The sequence below is a fragment of the Diachasma alloeum genome, unplaced genomic scaffold (assembly GCF_001412515.2).
Source record: "Diachasma alloeum isolate Michigan unplaced genomic scaffold, Dall2.0 Dall_scaffold_00269, whole genome shotgun sequence".
Lineage (NCBI taxonomy): Eukaryota > Metazoa > Arthropoda > Insecta > Hymenoptera > Braconidae > Diachasma > Diachasma alloeum.
Window position 1 is genome coordinate 1,100,942 of NW_021680408.1, and position 19,668 is coordinate 1,120,609.

General features: G+C 34.8%; 2 protein-coding genes across 2 annotated transcripts in view; one reads left to right on the plus strand and one right to left on the minus strand.

Moving 5' to 3' along the window:
- Positions 1-667: 667 nt before the first annotated feature.
- Positions 668-8,839, plus strand: LOC107037685. The gene is made up of 6 exons (XM_015256347.1): positions 668-706; positions 2,035-2,416; positions 3,745-4,078; positions 5,304-5,533; positions 6,677-7,000; positions 8,543-8,839. Exons 1-6 carry the CDS (start codon positions 681-683, stop codon positions 8,837-8,839), a joined length of 1,593 nt encoding a protein of 530 aa, XP_015111833.1. The 5' UTR covers positions 668-680.
- Positions 8,840-13,762: 4,923 nt separating this feature from the next.
- Positions 13,763-19,668, minus strand: part of LOC107037714 (ADP-ribosylation factor-like protein 4C) — a 25,800-nt gene continuing 19,894 nt past the window's right edge. Inside the window, exons 3-4 of the mRNA XM_015256407.1 lie at positions 18,577-18,792; positions 13,763-15,550 (exon numbers count right to left, since the gene is read on the minus strand). Of these exons, the coding sequence (XP_015111893.1) occupies positions 15,354-15,550; positions 18,577-18,792 (413 nt within the window). The 3' untranslated portion in view covers positions 13,763-15,353. The remainder of the gene's footprint in view (positions 15,551-18,576; positions 18,793-19,668) is intronic.

Genomic DNA, 19,668 nt, shown 5'->3' on the forward strand with positions numbered 1-19,668 from the left:
CACGACTTTTGAAACTGACAGTAGTCTCCCCTTGAGGGACTAATGACGAAGAAAAACGAACGGTTGTTCTACAAGTTTAGGCGCAATGAATGTGAAATGGTGCGAAAATACGTCTCTAGCCACCTTTCGACTTGGAAGAACAAACAACAATGAAAGTGGACGAAGTGAGTTCCTTTCTTTTCACCTGCGAACAAACCCAGTGGTGGGAGGATTCAGGTGATACACAGGTATTATCACGTGTGTAGATGTTGCATTGAAACCAGGAGAACAGGCGAATGAACGAATCTAGAACGCCAGTGGATCTGGGATGGAACCGATCTTTCATTCCGATGCCCCTCCAGCTCCCTCGAGCATATTCCTCAATGCAACATTAAGAAGACTAGTTCTTTCCGTCTTTTCTCTTCTCTCTTGCGCGCGAATACTTGTGTAACATCCGTCTTTTCACCTCTGGGCTCGAGCAATTTCTTCACCAGACGGAGGAGCTGATCGAAATGCCGGTTGTTATATGATCCATTGTTGAGTTTTTATTTGGCGGTTGGGCTGGGGGTTCAGGGGGAATTGTTGGGGATGTCGTGAAGTCTGCGCAGGTCTAACAACCGGGGGTTGTCAGGCTCCACTGAAGACTTGAAACATAAACGTGTCGATGGAGATGGTGATGAAATGTGTTCAGACGGGTGGAAATGAGGAGGCGGAATCAGTCAATAGTGTAAGTTTTTTTCGGGGACTCCGGGGATCTGCGGGAGAGGGTGCGGGGGTTGAGTAATGCGCGAGGTGCGAGGGAGATTTCGGTGAGGATTCTCATTTGTTCGAGATTTAATGGGTTTCCTGGGACGATTTTGGCAGGAGAAGTGTCGGGGCTTGTTTTAGGAGAGGGGTTTTTCTTTTTTTTTTTAATGGAGAAGCGGTAAAACGATTTTAGTCGACTTGGCCTTTAGCTGAGTTTACGGGCAGTATCTCCGAATCTAAGGGAGATACACGGAGAGAAATATTCAATAAAAATTACCAGAAAAAAGACGTAAAAATTACGTTTCGAAACGTAATCTGGGAGCGAAGTAAAATTCAATAAAAAGTGTCAATCGTCACGTAAATTCTACGATCTGTTCCTCAAAAATTACTCATCCGTCCGACCCCTCACGGCTAGCCATGAGTCACCGTGAGGGGGAGATTTTAACAACACGTTCCGTAATTTTTCCGGAACTTTTCGTAAAAATTCTTAAACATCCAAGAATTTTCATGTTCTGAGGCATAATAAGTCTTGAAGTTTCTGTTAGATTTTACAACTTCCAGAAAAATTACGTGACTTTTTCGTATTTTTTCGGTGACAGACCCGAAAATTTACTGAACGTTTCAGATTTATTCTCTTATATTCCTATAGAAATTCACTGAAAACGATTCTCGCTTGCGGATTACGTGAAATGTTCCGTAATTTTTCTTGAATATTTCTCTCCGTGTACAGGAATTTTTGTAATAACCTTTTTTGTAGAGTATATTGAGGGCCACAAAAAATGTGTTGACAAAAATTTTGCCGTCTTACATTCACTTTTTTCAAAGAGCCTTTTCCATAATAAATGTCTTTGTGCATTGCGGAAAAAGATTTATGAAATCAGCCTTCCCCCTGCATGATATTGGGTGACAGGTCGCCATTTGCCACCGTAAATCAGATACATTTTGCAATTTCTTGTTATTCAACTTATTCTGAATATAAATTAAAAATGCTCTTTGAAAAAATTAAGAATTTTTTCTACTTTTTTTGATTATTCATTCATAATTTTTCAAAACTTCTGCATGATGCAGAACTTAATTGACAATTTCAGACGACGAAAGATGAAAAAAAACATTTTACCATTCCATTCGGAAGCAAATTGCTAATTTAGTAAAAACATGTGGACTATGTTGTGACGAAAGCAATTTTCCACTTGTTTAATTATCCAATTATTGAGAAAAATTACGCAGAATCTGGATAAATCCCTGAAACTATACCTCAGGATGATTCAATAGTTAATTAGAAAATTTCCTGTTCCATTGTTCACCCAGCCTGAAGAATAACAACATGTCCAAGAAACATGAGACGTCCCCCTGGCTTGTCCCTGGTAATCCACAGCTATTTGGATTCTATCAGTGGACAGAGGCACGTAGGCGGGGACAAAAAGATGACCAGAGTAAACCGAGACGATCTGTCAGATGTCTCGTGGAGAAAGAGGATTATCAGGCACCTCTGGCCATGACAGACATCGATCCCGGGTATTTCACCGATCTGACCGGACGGCCAATTAGGGAAAAATTCTCGGGAAGGCGATATGTCGAGCAGGCGAGACAGGTTCTCCGTGCTAGACTGCTCGCCGGATTCGCTCGGGATGATTGTATGAGGATTGACCGACAGTTTGCAGAGGAACGACGGCGATTTGCCAATATCGAGGTTGAATTACGTCTATTTTAATCAATGCATCAACGTGTTTTTCCAGTCTGTTGAATTAATGGAGAATTATTCAGAGGGATTTTTTTTTATTAAAGCTCTAGAAACTCTACACTGAGAGAAAATCGACACAGTTCGCGAACAAGACTTACTTGTGCCAAAAAAATAGTTTTTTGAAAATTATCAAAAAGGATTTTTTGTGCCAAACATGCAGAGAGTGCGCCGGAATGAAAAATTTTTGTCAAAAAAATAGATTTAGTAGGGGAGGTTGGGGTAAAACGGACACTTTTGACTTTTTTTTATGTTACCAGTTTTTATATACCAGTGGTATATTTTATATACTGTTATATACTGGTATATTTTATATACCAGTTTTTTTGAGTCATGAAATTTCTTATCGAAAAATTTCTCTACAATTCTTGTTAAACCTTTCACTCTTGAAGATATTTCTGAAATAATTTCCAAAATTTTTTGAATGACAACATAATTGCTGAATAATTCAATAACTATTGAACAATTTGATATCTAAGTAATTAAATATAAAAAAAATATTAATAAAAATAATAGATTAATAGATTGAAAAAAAATATCAATAAGAATTTTTTTATAATTCTGAGATTGAAAAGGTCTTGTGATATTTTCTCAAAATCCCTTGACCCTAGTCTGGTCACCCTACGCGCCCCAACGGCTTTGGTCACGTCCGCGGGGAAGTGCCGCCGTGTTATTAGGCCCGAACGTTGCCAAATTCACTCTACACTGCCCGGGCACGGTTAGCGAGTTTCCGGCAACGTCGCGTAACAGGCACTTTCATTCAACATGGGAAAAAATAATTCCTCTGTGAGAAAAAAATTGTTTTCTTCGGGAATTTGGAGAATTATGTTGTTCTGAAACTACTCTAATTTTTTATATACTTTAATTGGAAAAGTCAAATTTTTTTGAATTTTTCCGATCAGCCATTCAATGGCAATTAAAAAAAAACGACGGGCTGCGGCGTTTCCCTCATATGGTGACCAATCTAGGGTTAATTCCTTTGAAATTCATCACCCGAAGAATTCCTCATAAATTCCTTGAAATTTTTTTTTTATTTTTATTTTGAAAGGAATTTATTGCGAGCAAGCTCGCAACAGGTCATTGCCCGTGGGCCTTCAGCCAGTGAATACATTTTTCATATAATTTCTTTTTCAAACTGAATATATAATATTAATTGAGTACGTTGATGTTTTTTTTTTTTTAACAGTAGATAATGATTGATACAGGGTTTGTGAGTGAGGCGGAAATGGTATACATTGTAACCCTTGAAATTTCTTAAACCAAAATGTAAAAAAATACAGAGAAAAAATCGTCGCTACGTAACAGCATTCGAGGATTACCTCTCTAAGGATCACGAGTCGAGTATGGATATCCTGACCGAAGCCGACAGAGAGGCGAAGAAGACGAATGCCCTGGCCGGCACGCGCGATCAATTATCCAAGGATTTCGGGCAGATTCGCTTGGAGGTCTATCAGTTGGAGGAAATGTGGAGATTAGCGAAGGCTTGCCACGATTTTGTCAGCAAAATCTCGAATAAAAATCGGGGATCATTAATATCTGAGGAGATTGCTCGGGAGAATGAGAAGATACCAGTGAAAACTGAGGAAACACGAGACGAATTGATGGGACTGATAGGTGAGTTTCATCCTACGAAAATGTGGAGATGAATTCTATTAAATCATTCTGCCCATCCTTCGGTGATGAATTGTTCTCTAAATTTCAGAGATGAAAATTTCATTTGGGGATTCCTTATATTAATCTAGTAATGAATTATTGAAATAAAACTCATCAATTTCATTTTAACATTACATTTTGGAGAATATTCTTGAATCAAGAGGACATTACAATTTTGTAGACATGTAGGAAAAAATTTAATAGAAAAAAATCCGTGCATTCTATTGAATTCCATTAGTTTTTTAGTAGTTTGATTAAAAAATCAAGTTTTTCCACACTTAATAATAATAATAATAATAATAATAATAATAATTAAAAATGCCAATTATCAGGATTAATAATAATAATAACAATAATAAATAAAAATGCCAATTATTATTATTATTATTATTATTATTATTATTCTTATTAATTACAATACGAGAGTGAAAAATAATAAGTTGGAATAAGTAGGATAGAAAAATAAAAATAACTATTAATTTTTTCTCTAAAATATTTTTCATTGAACATTTGTCTTTAAAAAAATATGCAAAAATCACAGAAAACAAATAGAATTTTGAATTTCATATCAACATCTAGGTTTTTTTATTAAATTACCCCATACGTGGAAATATCTTCCATAGGAAACAATGAAATTTCGCTACGTCTCATAGAATTGAAGAAAAAAATTCAACTTTAAGTGGAATCAGTAGAGAAGTAGTAAGACAAGATCTTAATCCACTTGTACTTTAGTTTCTATTGACTATTCCAATACTCAGGACAATTTTCCTGTCAACAGGTCGAATTCTTCTAGGGATATTTCCGACGATCAAGGGAAAATATTAATTTTTGTGAAAGATATTAAATTTCTTTCCATCAGGTTGGCTAATTTCTTTGAAGTAAATCTGTTCCACTCCATCAAATATTCTCACGTGGAACATGTTTTTCGTCAGGCTAATCTCCTTTCGCATTTCCACTACTGATCTACTACTTTCTTCTCCTGGAATTCTATGATGTTGCGGTTTGAAGATGAATTTGAACTAGAATTTTTAACAAAGAAATCCTCACCGAAGATTTATCCATGAAAAAACCCCCTCCAATGCTAGAACAAACTGCGCAAGCGATTTTATGTTCCCACAAGTCGTCAGCAACAAAGTGTTATTGCCTCGTCCGCCCGTAAAACCCACAAACATCTCAAATGTTCCAGAGGCATTCGAGAGGGACATTGGGCAGTTGGAAAGCCCAGAAATTTCATTAACTGACCCCAGAGAGTTGAGCAAAGAATTTAATTCGATGGAACTTAGAAACTTGGACGCTATGATTCATTTGGAGTCTCTTGCCGGACCGATGCAGGAGATGGCCTCGAACATGGCGAGGGCTCAAGAAAGGGTTGAGAAGGAGATTGGATTGATCGAGGAGAATCTTCAGGACCTCAAGGTATCAAAGACCAATTTTTTCTCGCTCATACACTTATATTTAATTATATTGTAATTTATTTTTTTGTTTATCGTAAATTGTCGGTAATGACCACGCTGTCGATGCGACTGAAAATAAATTGAATAAAAAATATATTGCCGAGATTGAAGAACGCTTTTAATTTTTTTTATTTGATTTTTTGCTTCCGAAGGAAAGCTTTTTAATCGTTCAAATTTCAGCTTTGGATTTCTTGTTTTATATCAACCCATTATGAATGTTTTGAACTCTGTCCGTACACTGAGAATTCATTAAAATTTAATTCATATATCAATTTATAGAATTGTTATGATAGAATTGTATTGAATGATGGCTTTAAAGAATGGGTTCGATGTCCCTTGGACCGAGTTCGAAGATGAAGACGATAGCAATAATCGTTGTTCTGATTTATAAACATAAACTTAAAAAATTTCGTATTTTGTGAAAATGAGAATTACGGAAATATTTTTGGATATTGAAAAAAAAACGAAAAAATTAACAATTAATAATCAACAATTAATTTGTTTGCACTAATTATTTACTTTTAGACATATATAATCGATCTTCAATGTATGAGTAATCTCATTCTCAGTCTCCCCTTACACGTACGAAAAAATTCAATAGAAAACCTTAGCGAATTCGCTAGAAAATTCTATTGGAATTCTCCAAACATTCTATGGAGATTCGATTAAAATTCTAGAGAATTCCAATAGAAATTTTTAGCGAATTCGCTAAGTTTTACTATTAAATTTTTTCATGCGTGTAAATGAAGAAGAAATATAATACAATAATGGTGTAATATAATATAATAAATTCAATTGAACAGAATAATATGAAATGATAAATACTACACGATAGAATGAAATGAACTTAAATAATTCAGATCGAGCAAATTCTACAGAAAGATTTAATTCAATCAATTTTTTCTATAAATTGGTTTTTACTAAACATTTTCTACCCCAAAAAACACAGAAAAGCTGTGGAATTTGTCACCACAATCGTCGAAAAAACCAATAGAATGTTCAACCGTTTCGTAAGAGCTTTTTTTCAAATAGAAAAAATCAGTTCGAAAAAAAATCTCCCGATATTCGTTCTACATTCGCAACGATTGATGTTGATGACTTGCAGTCCCACATTGAACTGAGCGAAGAGCGAGCCCGTAAACTCGAGAAATACGCGGATTATCTTCTCCACCGAGTCTTCCGGGACCTGGTTTGCTCCGAATCAGTTCTGCAGCTGCGCGTGTTCATTGAGGACACTTACGAGAGCTGCATCGGCCGGAATGACGCAAGCCTTGATAGCTATACGATGATGAGGACCATTGAGAAGACTTATGAGTATCTCAACATGACTCTGGATAATCTTCCGCATGACATTGTCCGGCTGTGTGAAAAGGAAGGATTTGCGCAGGAAATGAGGGTCTTGAGGGAGGCGCAGGAGGCTGCCAAGAAGGTCAGACATATCTGGAGTTATTGGATTCCAAAGAGTCATATTTTTTAGCCTCATGGACCCAGTTTGTGGTCCCGTAGGGACTTGAGAGCGATATGAGACTCACGTGTGAAAAAATTCTGTAGAAAAACTTCCTGAATTCGCTACACGGAGAGAAATATTCAATAAAAATTACGGATCTTTTCCGTAATTCCGGAGCGAAACGTGATTGTAGGACATTTTATGGAACTGTCACGGAATTTTTCTGGAGCGTTCCGTAATTTTTATCTGAATCTCCTGTGAAAAATTACGATATCGTCACTAAAATTTTCTGAGTCGATTTCGTAATCGGTGAGTGAATTGTGAGTTCTGTAATTTTTACTGAACATTTCTCTCCGTGTAGAGAATGTTATTGGAATTTTCTAGAATTTATATTGGGATTCTGTCAAAATTGCACGGAAGCAGGGATAGCCATATTCATAAATCATAATTACCGGTAGATTTTGAAGCCGTCATTTTAGTTAATATCATTCTTGAATTTTTCATTATTTGAGTAACCATCAATTTAAATGTTCAAATTTTGAACTGTTAAAATAATGATGAACTGCTTGAATAATGATGAATCAATAATTTAGATAGGAAGATTGCCGATTATTTGGTCAATCGATAATCTCTTTCAAGAAATTAGAACTATTCGCTTAATGGAAAATTTACAGTTCCATATTATCAAATATTGAGTTCATTATTAAGGTACTTCATCAGTTAGTTATACTGGGTGAAAATTTCGTAATGAACTGAAGACCTAAAATTTGGTTCATATGTTGTTGAGGACATGTAAAAACGACTCCCAAAATTTTAACTATTTTTTCCACGCGAATTTTTTAGATATCCATCGTCAAACATTCAATTTTTATCTATTTCAAGTTTTTGTCTTTTGTAATCCGTTTTGTCATTTGTAATTCCGGAGCGAAACGTGATTGTAGGAAATTTTATAGAACTGTCACGGAATTTTTCTGGAGCGTTCCGTAATTTTTATCTGAATCTCCTGTGAAAAATTACGATATCGTCACTTAAATTTTCTGAGTCGATTTCGTAATCGGTGAGTGAATTGTGAGTTCTGTAATTTTTACTGAACATTTCTCTCCGTGTAGAGAATGTTATTGGAATTTTCTAGAATTTATATTGGGATTCTGTCAAAATTGCACGGAAGCAGGGATAGCCATATTCATAAATCATAATTACCGGTAGATTTTGAAGCCGTCATTTTAGTTAATATCATTCTTGAATTTTTCATTATTTGAGTAACCATCAATTTAAATGTTCAAATTTTGAACTGTTAAAATAATGATGAACTGCTTGAATAATGATGAATCAATAATTTAGATAGGAAGATTGCCGATTATTTGGTCAATCGATAATCTCTTTCAAGAAATTAGAACTATTCGCTTAATGGAAAATTTACAGTTCCATATTATCAAATATTTAGTTCATTATTAAGGTATTTAGCTAATTAGGTATTTAGCTTATTATTTAGCTAATTAGCTGCTCCAATTGTTTTCATTTCAGTTCGACTTGATGCATCGACTTCTCGACGCCCTCCGTCGAATAATGGAGCCGACAGTTCTCAAGCCTCGCCCGAAGTCCCTTCCCAAATCAACAGTCACACGAAAACAGAAGAGATCTTCCTCAAAAAATCTCCCACGAAAGTCTCGTGCCCTCGCATTCTTCACTAACAAATGTGAATCCGACATTCACCTCCTCGATGATTTGAATTTCGAGGAAAAAAGCCCCGAGAATAGACCAGAAGGAGGTACCCAAGTAATTGACGAAAATTACAGTGACTGTCGGGAAGAAATGTCGTGATTCTCGCCTACGCTTTCTTCATACTGACGAGTCACAACTTTCTGCAAATAGGAAATTCTTCATTCTCTGTTGTTAACGAGAAAAGCCTAGTCATTTGTTTGCGCGGGGTCCTCGCTGCTTCACGATGATGTGATGATTTTTTCGTGAGTTTTTTCTACCGTAATCGTTGAAATTAAGGGGAAGGGAATTATGGGATGAGTGCGTGGGCAGCCGCGTGAGGAAAAAGGAAATGGATCGATTCACGTGGGTGGTTTTTTCTCTTTTGACACTTTGATGTACTATGAAAAATAAATTTATTATGGACTTTAAAAGGTAGTGCGCTCGATTGATTTATTCCTGATCCTGCGATTAAAAAGTTCTATTCGAGGGAGGAGTATTTTACGTAATATCGCTGTCATTTCAGTTGTTGACAGAGTTCTCAAATAAGTTTTACTTGTGCCAAGATAATATTTTTTTTAAATGATCAAAAATGGATTTTTTTTGGGCCAAAAATTGCATTCTCTGTGCAAGCAAGTTATGTCATTTCTAATAATACTTCTTCGTTATTCGATACTTCCGTACGTATTTTGCTCACGAAAAATATTCGGTTTATGCGAAACAAGGGGTAGTAATTTTTCGTTTCGGGTATTAATAATCACACACAAGGAACGAATTCTTAAAGGAAATCGCGTGCTAAATGGAAAAAGGTCGTATTGACCATTTTGGGATTTTTAGGTCAACGAAGTGGAAAAAGGTCGCATAAACCTAATCTGAAGAACAGGAAATCTGGACGATTTGGGCTCTCTAGAATCATTTTGACCCAACTTTTGAGGACAATTTTTTCTTGAGCTTACAACCTTTTCCACAATTTTTTCTCCGGTAAAAATTTCTGTAGAATAATGTTTATTTCTTTAAAAGTACGATCGAATATAAAAAAAAGAAGGGAAAACAGTGAAAGGATTTATTTCGTTCATTTTTCTATTATTGGACAAAAAATAAATTTAATGGAATTCTAAATTTTTGAGCAACAGAAAAACGAAGATTTCCCAGATTACTTAAATTGTTTATCAATTCCAAATTTAAGAATATATTTAAGAATATGTACCTGCATTTTCCGGATTTCTATTGAGTTTCATCGAATAATTCAACTGAAAATGATCAAATTGTGAATTTTCAATGACGGAATTTCACGGAATTTCAGTAAAAATTCTCGTCCGATCTCTGTCACCATTTGTTATCGACAAGATCCTATTAATGCAGTGCAGTTGTCAGGAACGGGAAACATGAAAAAAAATCTCCTGCATCATTTTGCGAATTTTGCTGAAATCAGTAAATTTGGGTGAAAATGGTAGGCAATACTTTTTGTGGCCCATAAAATTCTATTCCAAGAAGAACTGATGATTTCTCCTGTCACCCTTCGTAGTCGATACGAATCTATTGTTAAAGCGAAAAAAAAATTAATTATTCTGTAAATATCTCTGAAACTGCTACGCGAAAATTTAGACTTTCCTCGCAGCGGATGAAATTCCTCAAGAAAAACAATTTCAAGATATTGTCTATTTCTGTAGAAGATTTTTGGTAAAATAGAGATGAGCAACACCTTCTCATATTGTTTACGAACCAAAAATTCTGAAATTATTTTCAGAAATGATTCACTGAGACTTTTTTCTGAATCGCCTCCTGCAGAAACTTATAAATGCTTAAAAAAATATTTGAAAAATTAAAGTAATCAAATTCATTTTGAACTCACAAAAAGGATAATCAATGAAAAACGTCATGATTTTCCTCATCAGATTTATTTTTTCAAAAAAATTTGTATTCATTTCGAAAATTATACGTAATACTGCCAATTCTCATCTGACCTCCGAATTGTTTAATGATACAGATAAATAATCTACTGCATAAATATGATATCCATCGATGAACTGAACAATCCCACCGAATTTCCTTACATTTTTTACACAAAAAATTATCTATATTAATAACGTTCACTCCCAACGCAATTATAACCAAGTCCAAGTGGTCTCTCCCCTCTCATCAATGAAAAACTCGAGATAAAATATTCGAGACTAATAAAACACAACAAGGGCAAGTACAAGTATACAATTCTCTTAATAATACATTTGTCGTCACTTAGTTTTTTTTCGTTATAAAAAACAACATTAATTTCTTATATGGTTCCCTTAACATCTAAGACTCATTTGCTTGAACAAATCTCCCATCGATAATTGTTTATTGAGTTTCAATGTGACTTTCAATCGTTGGAGGATCGATTGTTTCATCTGCTCAAGCAATTATTCCAATCTTTATTACAAACTCTAAGTGTCACGCACTTTACAGTGACGCAGTAGAAATACTTGTATTTACAAAAATCTTTATCATTGCCACACTCATTCAATAGTATATTGGTAGACGTTAAAAAAAATAAAAACAATGTTTATCAATGTCGACTAGTATCATCACTCTATTTTAGACTCGTGAATGTGTTGTACGAAATGTGGTCGAGTGGAGATGCGAGTCATTTCTGAATTTGTATTCAGTAGAAAAAGTGGTAAGACGTGAAAGATGAGACGTGACAATTTTCCAGGTTGTCTTAAAGATCGAAGTATCTTAATAACGAATGATTTTAGGGGGAAAGGTCAAAAGGCAGTTTTTGTTGCTAATTTTGTCAGCTACAAAAATGGTCATTTGACATTTTCCCCCAAAACCAGTAGTTTCCCAGATAAATTGAAATTCATCGGTTGTGTTGACCTATTGTAAATGATTTTTTTTTCTCTTCTTTTCTTTTTTTGTTTAATTTATTTCTTTTTGTATGAAAAGCTGTATAAAATTATTGGTTTTGTGCTAAATAAAAAAAAAGATCGGTTAATGTCTAAATTAATCAATTTTGGGGATTATTTTTTATCTTCTTTTTCATCGATATCGGAAGAATTTGAAGAGATGAAATATTGAAAATTGTCTCGTTAGATAACTAGGCAAATTTCCGTTGGGAAACTCGGCCCGATGACATTTTCACCCCTCAGGTTATCGACATAACGACAAAAAATGGTGTCATCATACGAAAATGGATTTTCTGATATCTCTGCGAATAATTGAGCGAAATGGGTCATCAGCCAGAGTTTTCCACCGGAAATTTCTCTGGTTCTGCGAGTCCACTCTCTATCCTCCGTCTCCTCAACTTCCTGAGAAATTCGATAAAATTTACGTGGAATTTGTAAAACGTATCATGAGTCCATTTTTCGCATCTTGTTAAAAAGAGAATTATCTCACAATCAGTAACGAATAATCTTAAGAGAAAATATGAAAAGGCATTTTCTGTTTCAAATTTTTTTGGCCACAAAAAAGATCTTCTGACATTTTCTCCTAAAATGATTAGTTTTCGAGAGAAATTGACTCATTATTGTGATTCGTTATTTATGATTTCTGAATTATTTTCATTGATATCGAAAGAGTCTGGAGAGGTGGAATATTGAAAATAGTCTCGTTATATAAGAAGGGCATTCTTCGCTGGAAAACTCAGCCCGATGACCTGTTGACCCCGGCAGATTATCGAAATACCGACAAAAAACGGCTCCATCCTACAAAAATTGGATTTTCCGATATCCCCACGAATAAAGGAGCGAAATAGGACGCCACCCACATCCTCCACAATCCTCCATCTCCTAAACTCCCCGAGAAATTCGACAAAATCCTCGTAAAATCGACACAACGCATCAAGTCTATCTTTATTTTGACATTTTCCTAAATTGAAAATAAATCGACAAATAACAAACTTCTGAAAATTAACTCATTACGATTCACCATTTTACCACTGAATTAATCAGTAATTTCATCTCTCTCGCATTCCGCTGGACCACAAATTTGACCGAAAACCAGAATTCAATAAAAAAAAACAAAATGACTACTGAGCAAAAACTTCCATCATACGGAGAACAGTGATAACTGGTCAATTTCAGGGATCACACGAAGCTCGAAAACATGCGAAAAAACGATATGTATTTCCGAAACAATCATTAACGAATAATTGACCATCAATTGCCAGCAATGACGTCCAAAATCTCCCCCTCCCCCTTCTGAATTTACGAAAACACTCTCAATAATTTTTCTAGGTCCTCGCTAACTAAACTGATTACACGAATCGAGGGGAATCCCCACTGAAATTTTGAAATCGCTGGTGCCTGATGAGTATATTACTCTAGTTTTAATGTAAGAAAAAATAAAAAATAGGTTTTGATTTTTTTTTTATTAGACAGAGGCTTCAGGGGACTAAAATCTTTGAAAGTGTCTTCATGAAGTCAGTCTATGGACTCAAATTTTGATGCAAACGTACATCATATGTACAAAAACGTAGGCGAATAAGGTTTTTTGAAAATTTCTATTTTTTAAATTATTCTTTGAGTTATTTATTTATTTGAAAAATTTCATCTTCTTTTCCATTTTTTTATTTATTTTCATTTTTTTTTCGTGAAGTACGGACTTTTTCAGATTTTATTCGTTCAGAACAAAATTTTGTTTATTCAGAATATAGTGAGAAAAATTATGCAAAAATCTGAAAAAAAATCATACTCCAATAATTCACTATGTACTTCAATCTCACTGATTTTTAAAAATTTTCAGCTGTTGCAATTTTGAAAAAAAAGTTCTCAAAAACTCAAACACAGAAGATTTTCAAAAAGCCTCATTTAGTTATATTTATGCATTTATTCTGTATATGTAAACAAAAATTCAAATTAATCGATTGAAAATTGTGTCATGAGGACACGTGAAGATTCCACCAATAAAAAAAATCAAAACCTATTTTTTTTCATTTTTTCATACTGAAATTAAAGTAGTAAATTCATTAGCGAAGTGGTAAGACAGTTAAAGTAGATTTTGACTATTGATCAGTTTTCAATGAATATCTCGGAGTCTAAGACAGCTGGCAAAATTTTTGTTATTACCTTTTTTATCGGGTAAACTAATAGCTACAAAAAAGATAATTAGAAAAATTTCGGTATCTCCCTCAGATTCGGAGATATTCCACGAAATCTTGGATGAGAGCTACGTCGACTTGAATCGTTTCAAGTTTTATCGCTCAAAGTTTTGGCGCTTGCTACTGAATTCATCAGCCCGACAAAGAAAGGCCCCTGCGATTTTAGAATTTCAGTGAGTCTCCCTTTAATAATTAACACTGGAAAGCTCGCTTGAGTCGTCAGACTCGTCAACTCAACAAAAACAAGTGGGATAAACTCTTCGGAAGCACCAGGGTAATTGCAGAAACACCATAGACACGGACACAGGGAAGGGATTAATAGAAAAATGGTGCAAAATATGTAAGTGAGGCACAAGTACGTAGGATTTGATGGATTAACTCGGTAATAGACGTCAGTCATGATTCGACACAGTCTCTTTTCCATTCTGACCTAAATATGCGGCTGCATCTAAGAGATTACATTGTTTTCTTCTCGTCCATAAACGTTTTCGTTTGAAAATGAAGAACATTTCCCTCATTTGTGGAATTAAAATCGTGTGAAGTGATAAAACTGGTTGAGTCAAGAGTGATTTGTTTGTTTATTTAGTTGTGTGAATATCTCGAGAACAAGTTGTTTTAGGGGAAAATGTGAGAAGAACTTTTTTGTCGAGAAATCAATTATCAACAAAAGAAATTTAGTCAAGTTTTCTCGTAAAATCAATAATTGCCGAGATAAATCCATATTTATTGAGGTGATATGTCGACAGGAACCAATTCTCATCAACGTGACTTCTTGATTAATTCCGGAAATATCTCGAGAACGAGTGGAATTACAAGGAAACATCAAAGGACTTTTTTGTAGAGAAAGAAATTTTCAACAGAAAAGATCTTACAAAGTTTTCTCGTAAAATCGATAACTACTTAGATAACTTCATATTTAATGGAGTCTATGAAAAGCTGTATAAATTTAGTGGTTTTGTGCTGAATAAAAAAAATTTAATGAAGTGATTTCTCCACAAGAATCGACTCTTCTACCAAAAATCTTCCGAAGTTTTCTTATCAAATCCACAACGACCGAGATAAATTGTTAATTAAAGATATGAGGTGTCGATAAAAATCAATTTTTAACTTCTTTGTTCATTAAGTAGACATTCCGAGTAGTTCTAGAAGAAAGAACCCAAGGATTTTTCAAAGAAACAATGTTCAACAAAAGAGTTCTTTCAAAATGATCTCGTGAGATCGTCGATTACTGCGATAAATTCCCCTTTGAAGGAGAAATATTGACTTCATTGAATTATCATCACTTGAAACTGTTCAAGTTTTATCACTTCACAGCTATCGTTGGCTCTCTCTAACCATTAAAAAATCGTTGCTTCTTTCCTGCCGTCATTCTCCCCGGGTCGTACCACCCACTGAAAAAAGCAAATTGTCCATTTCTCATGCAACACTGATTCTTCCAAAATCCAATGCCGCTGAAAAACCTGATTGACGAGTTTGGTGCATCACCACTGCATCAGGACATCTGAATCCAGTGATTCGAGGACAGTATCAGAATACGCACGTACAGTCCTCCGAGGCCCGGGCCTACCTCGCCCTTTTGCGATTTAATTTGGCGAGTTTACGTCGTTTCTGGATGAGCTGGTAGAGAGTGTCGAGGCCCTCGTGCAGGCCTTCTCCGGTAATGGCACAGGCTGGTTGGACCCTTACGCAGGAACTGCCCGGTGAGCTCGTTAACTCTAGGACACCGAGGTGTTTTTCCAGTTCGCCCACGTCTTTGGCACCTGGATGTACAAATTTAGAATCAATGATAGGGGGTTTCAGTGAGTTAATGACGCACTAATAAATTTCATAGAAAAACCCAACAGATTGGATAGAAAATTCTAGGGGAGAAGTGGGGCAAAATGAATTTTTTTTTCAACTATTTTTCTTTATCAACGTTTTTTTATTATTGGGAATACTGCTGAGAATAATAATTTGCCATTCAGTGGAATGGAAAACTATTGAGAAGTTTTGGATTAACTGAAAAGAAAATGAAACAGCAAAATCCAAAGTCCAGAGGAAGGCCCAGAGGAGACCCAGAAGGGGAAAAGGGAAAAGTGATGCTGAATTTCAATCGAATGAAAAAAGAAAAGTGTAATCGCCCTGATTTAATCAATTGAATTGTAGACCCTTAATTTTGGAGTCTTAACTTCGAGCACCAAATTTTCATCACCAGAAGTCGATTTGGATTTAATAATATAGAGAGAGAGACCCTTATTTTCATTCTTGTGACCCTTAGTTTCTGACCCCCATGACCCTTATTTGGACCCTTCATTTGACCCTTATTTAGATCCTTAATCTGACCCTTGTCAGCCTCATTTGGATCCTTAATTTGACCCTCAATCTAACCCTTATGACCTTTAATATGACCCTCGTGACCCTTAATGTTATCCTCATGATCCTTGTTTCTGACCCCCTTATGGCCCTTAATCCTGACCCTCATGACCCTTATTCCAACCCTCATGACCCTCATTTTGACCCTTATGACCCTTAATTTTGGAGTCTTAATTTCGAGTACCAAATTTTAATCACCAAAAGTCGATTAAAATTTTTATAATACAAAAAGAAATGAAGAAAAATACGCGGAAAAAACTGGAAATTAAAAAAATTAAAATTTATGCCTGAAAAATGAAAAATAATTCTCATAAGAATTTCTATAAAAAAATCAAAATCCATTGAGTTTTTTAAATAAAATGTCTCTTGACAAAACGACACGATAAAGTTGCAGAATCTTCTATTGAAACGGTTCAAAAAACAAATAAAATTTTTAAATAAAATTCCAATCGAACTTCAGCAGAATTCCTATCAAGTTCCGGTAGAAATTGAGTGATATTCTGTTTCATTTTCGAAGGCATTCAACATTCGTCTTTTTTTATTGCAATTCAACATTCTCACTGCCGTCTATATTCAAATTCTCATTCGACATTCCATTAATTCATTGGAATTTCAGAGATATTCTCTCTTGTTGCAGCACTCTCCATCGGAATCCGATAAAATCCGAAATTGTTAAGCAAACTCCCATCCATTCATCTCAATTTAGTGGGAAACAATTCCATTATCGGGAGAACGACGGGTGAATCGTTAACGACAGGTACATCCGCAAAAGAGCCCGTGATATAGAAAACCTCTTCAGCATCGATTGGTTATCGATGACGAATTCTTTCAACACGTCAGTGTAATAGAACGACAAAAGCCTTTTGCTGTCACAACGTCGCCGATAAATTTATGAGGAGTTAATATTATCACGTCATTTCAGGGTAATTCGAGATAAAAACAACCTACGCTTATCTGTCCACTCCCTTTTACAACACTTGTATTTCATTTATTTCATAATCGTTATTGAAAGTGAGATTTTTTTATTGAAAAAAATGTCGTAGTGATTGATTTTATTTCCTTCTTTCGAACCTGAGGAAGCTAGACGAATTCTTATGAGGATTTTTCCGGTAATTGTCACTTTAAAATCTGATGAATTTTGAAATATTATGAGATTATCATGAAATTAATCTGATAATATTTCATCAGATATATTCATGACATGTTATCATGAAATGTCTCGAGGATGAGTAATTTTAGGAAGAAATATCAGACAACTTTTTTCAGAAAGTTGAATTGTCTCGGAAAATTTAATTTAAAGATTTACAGTTGCAATTTCCACGACACATCTCCGAAATTTGTAACAAGTGACATTTCCACTGAAATTTCAACGATTTTCGTCACTGAAAAATCATAATTTCATGAAAAAATCGATGGAAATGGTGCGTTTTAATTCAATTATTCAATGAAAATGAGCAAAAATGAAGAAAATTCCGGTGAAGGTTTGTAAATTACAAATTAATTTCGAAAGTTATCTCGATTGTTTCTCCATCTTCAAATATTCCAATCTCCTCGCCTCTCCATATAACTGAATTATTCAATTACTTTGTAAATTCATGCTTCTGAGGCCAAATCTCAAGGAATTTTTACTTATTCATGAATCACCATTCGGCACTATTTTAATACCGATTTACCTCAACAGCATCTCCAAATTCACGGACAGTTGAGCAGAGGAATTTCCGCAGAAAATGTCTCAATATTGGAAATTTGCACAGAAAAATCTAATTCTATTGATTCTTTGCATAATTCCTAAGACAATTAAACAATAAAAAAATCCCAAATTTGAATGAAAATTTCCACGAAATTCCGATTGTTTTTTAACAGTCTGAGATGATTGCATAACTGACAAAAATATTTCAATCGCCACGCCTCTCGATATAAGTGAATTCATGCTTCTAAGGCTAAATCTCAAGGATTTTTTTTTTATTCATGAATCACCATTCGCCACTATTTTAATACCGATTTACCTCAACAACATCTCAAAATTCGGACAGTCGAGCAGAGGAATTTCTGCTGAAAATGTCTCAATAGAGAAATTTGCACAGAAAAATCTAATTCTATTGATTCTGTGCATAATTCCTAAGACAATTAAACAATAAAAAATCCCAAATTTGAATGACAATTTCCGCGAAATTCCAATTGTTCTTTAACAGTCTGAGATGATTGCATAACTGACAAAAATATTTCAATCGCCACACCTCTCGATATAACTGAATTATTCAATTACCTCGTGAATTTATGCTTCTGCTTCTTTCTTTTTATTCATTACTCATCATTCGTCACTACTTTAATACCGATTTGCCTCAACACCATCTCAACATTCGACTCGTATTTTCTCAACGTGACGTTTATCCCCCTTTACAACTCGATGATTGAGATAAAAATGACTATTTACCTGGTAAGTCTTGTTTATTAGCCAAAATGAGTACGGGAACACCTGTGTTATCAGGACTCCTCGCTGTCCTCGTGAGCTCCATCTTGGCTTCTTCGAGTCTCTCGGTGTCGCAAGAGTCAACCACAAAAATAATACCATCTGTACACCTCGTGTAACTCTTCCAAAGTGGTCTCAGCTTCTCCTGACCTCCCACGTCCCAAACCAGAAAATTCACACCTGCAGAACACATTGTTCTTTCTCACGTTCCACTCTCTCATTCTTTTTTATATCGCCAGACTATTGCGGCAATAACCACTGGTGATTTAGAGATATCAAAGTGGAATAGTTCGTGATTTAAAATTGATTCTAGGGTCTTGAAAAATTGAGCGAAATCGGAGCTTTTATTTGAGCCTTTTCGTTATTTTCTTTTTCAAATTTCAAAGGTACAAATTTAATTCAGTAGCGAAGTGGTAAAACGGTTCAAGTCAATTTTGACTATTGGCCAGTTTTCAATGAATAACTCGGAATCTAAAGGAGATAGCAAAATTTTTGTTATATGCTTTTTTGTAGAGCCAATTGAGAACTACAACAGATGTGATTACGAAAATTTCGCCATCTCCCTTAGATTCGGAAATATTCCTCAAAAACTCAATTGGGAGATGAGTTGACTTAAACCGGTTTACCACTTCGCTACTGAATTTTTCACTTGTAAGAAGAAAATCAAAGAATTTTTATTGTTTTATATGATTGTTCATTCATTATCGTGAGATTTTCTTCTGAAATAATTCTCGAAAATGAATTTACAGAAGATTATCTTTCGTTTTCCATGACAAAATTCAGGAGAAAAAAAAGCGAAATTCATTGTCAAGAATTTCTGTAGAAAAAATCGCAACAGAATTAATTGTATTAATTGTATTAATTGTATTAATTGTAAAATTCAACATCTTTTTGAATTTCTTCCGGTAAATGTCCAAGTATTTTTATAGAAAAAAATCCAAGAGAATATTCATATAGAAAAATCGAAATATATTGACTTTTTCTTATCAAATATTTCATAGAATGCAAAAAACTAATAGAATTTTAACGAAAATGGACAGAATGTTGGGGGGGGGG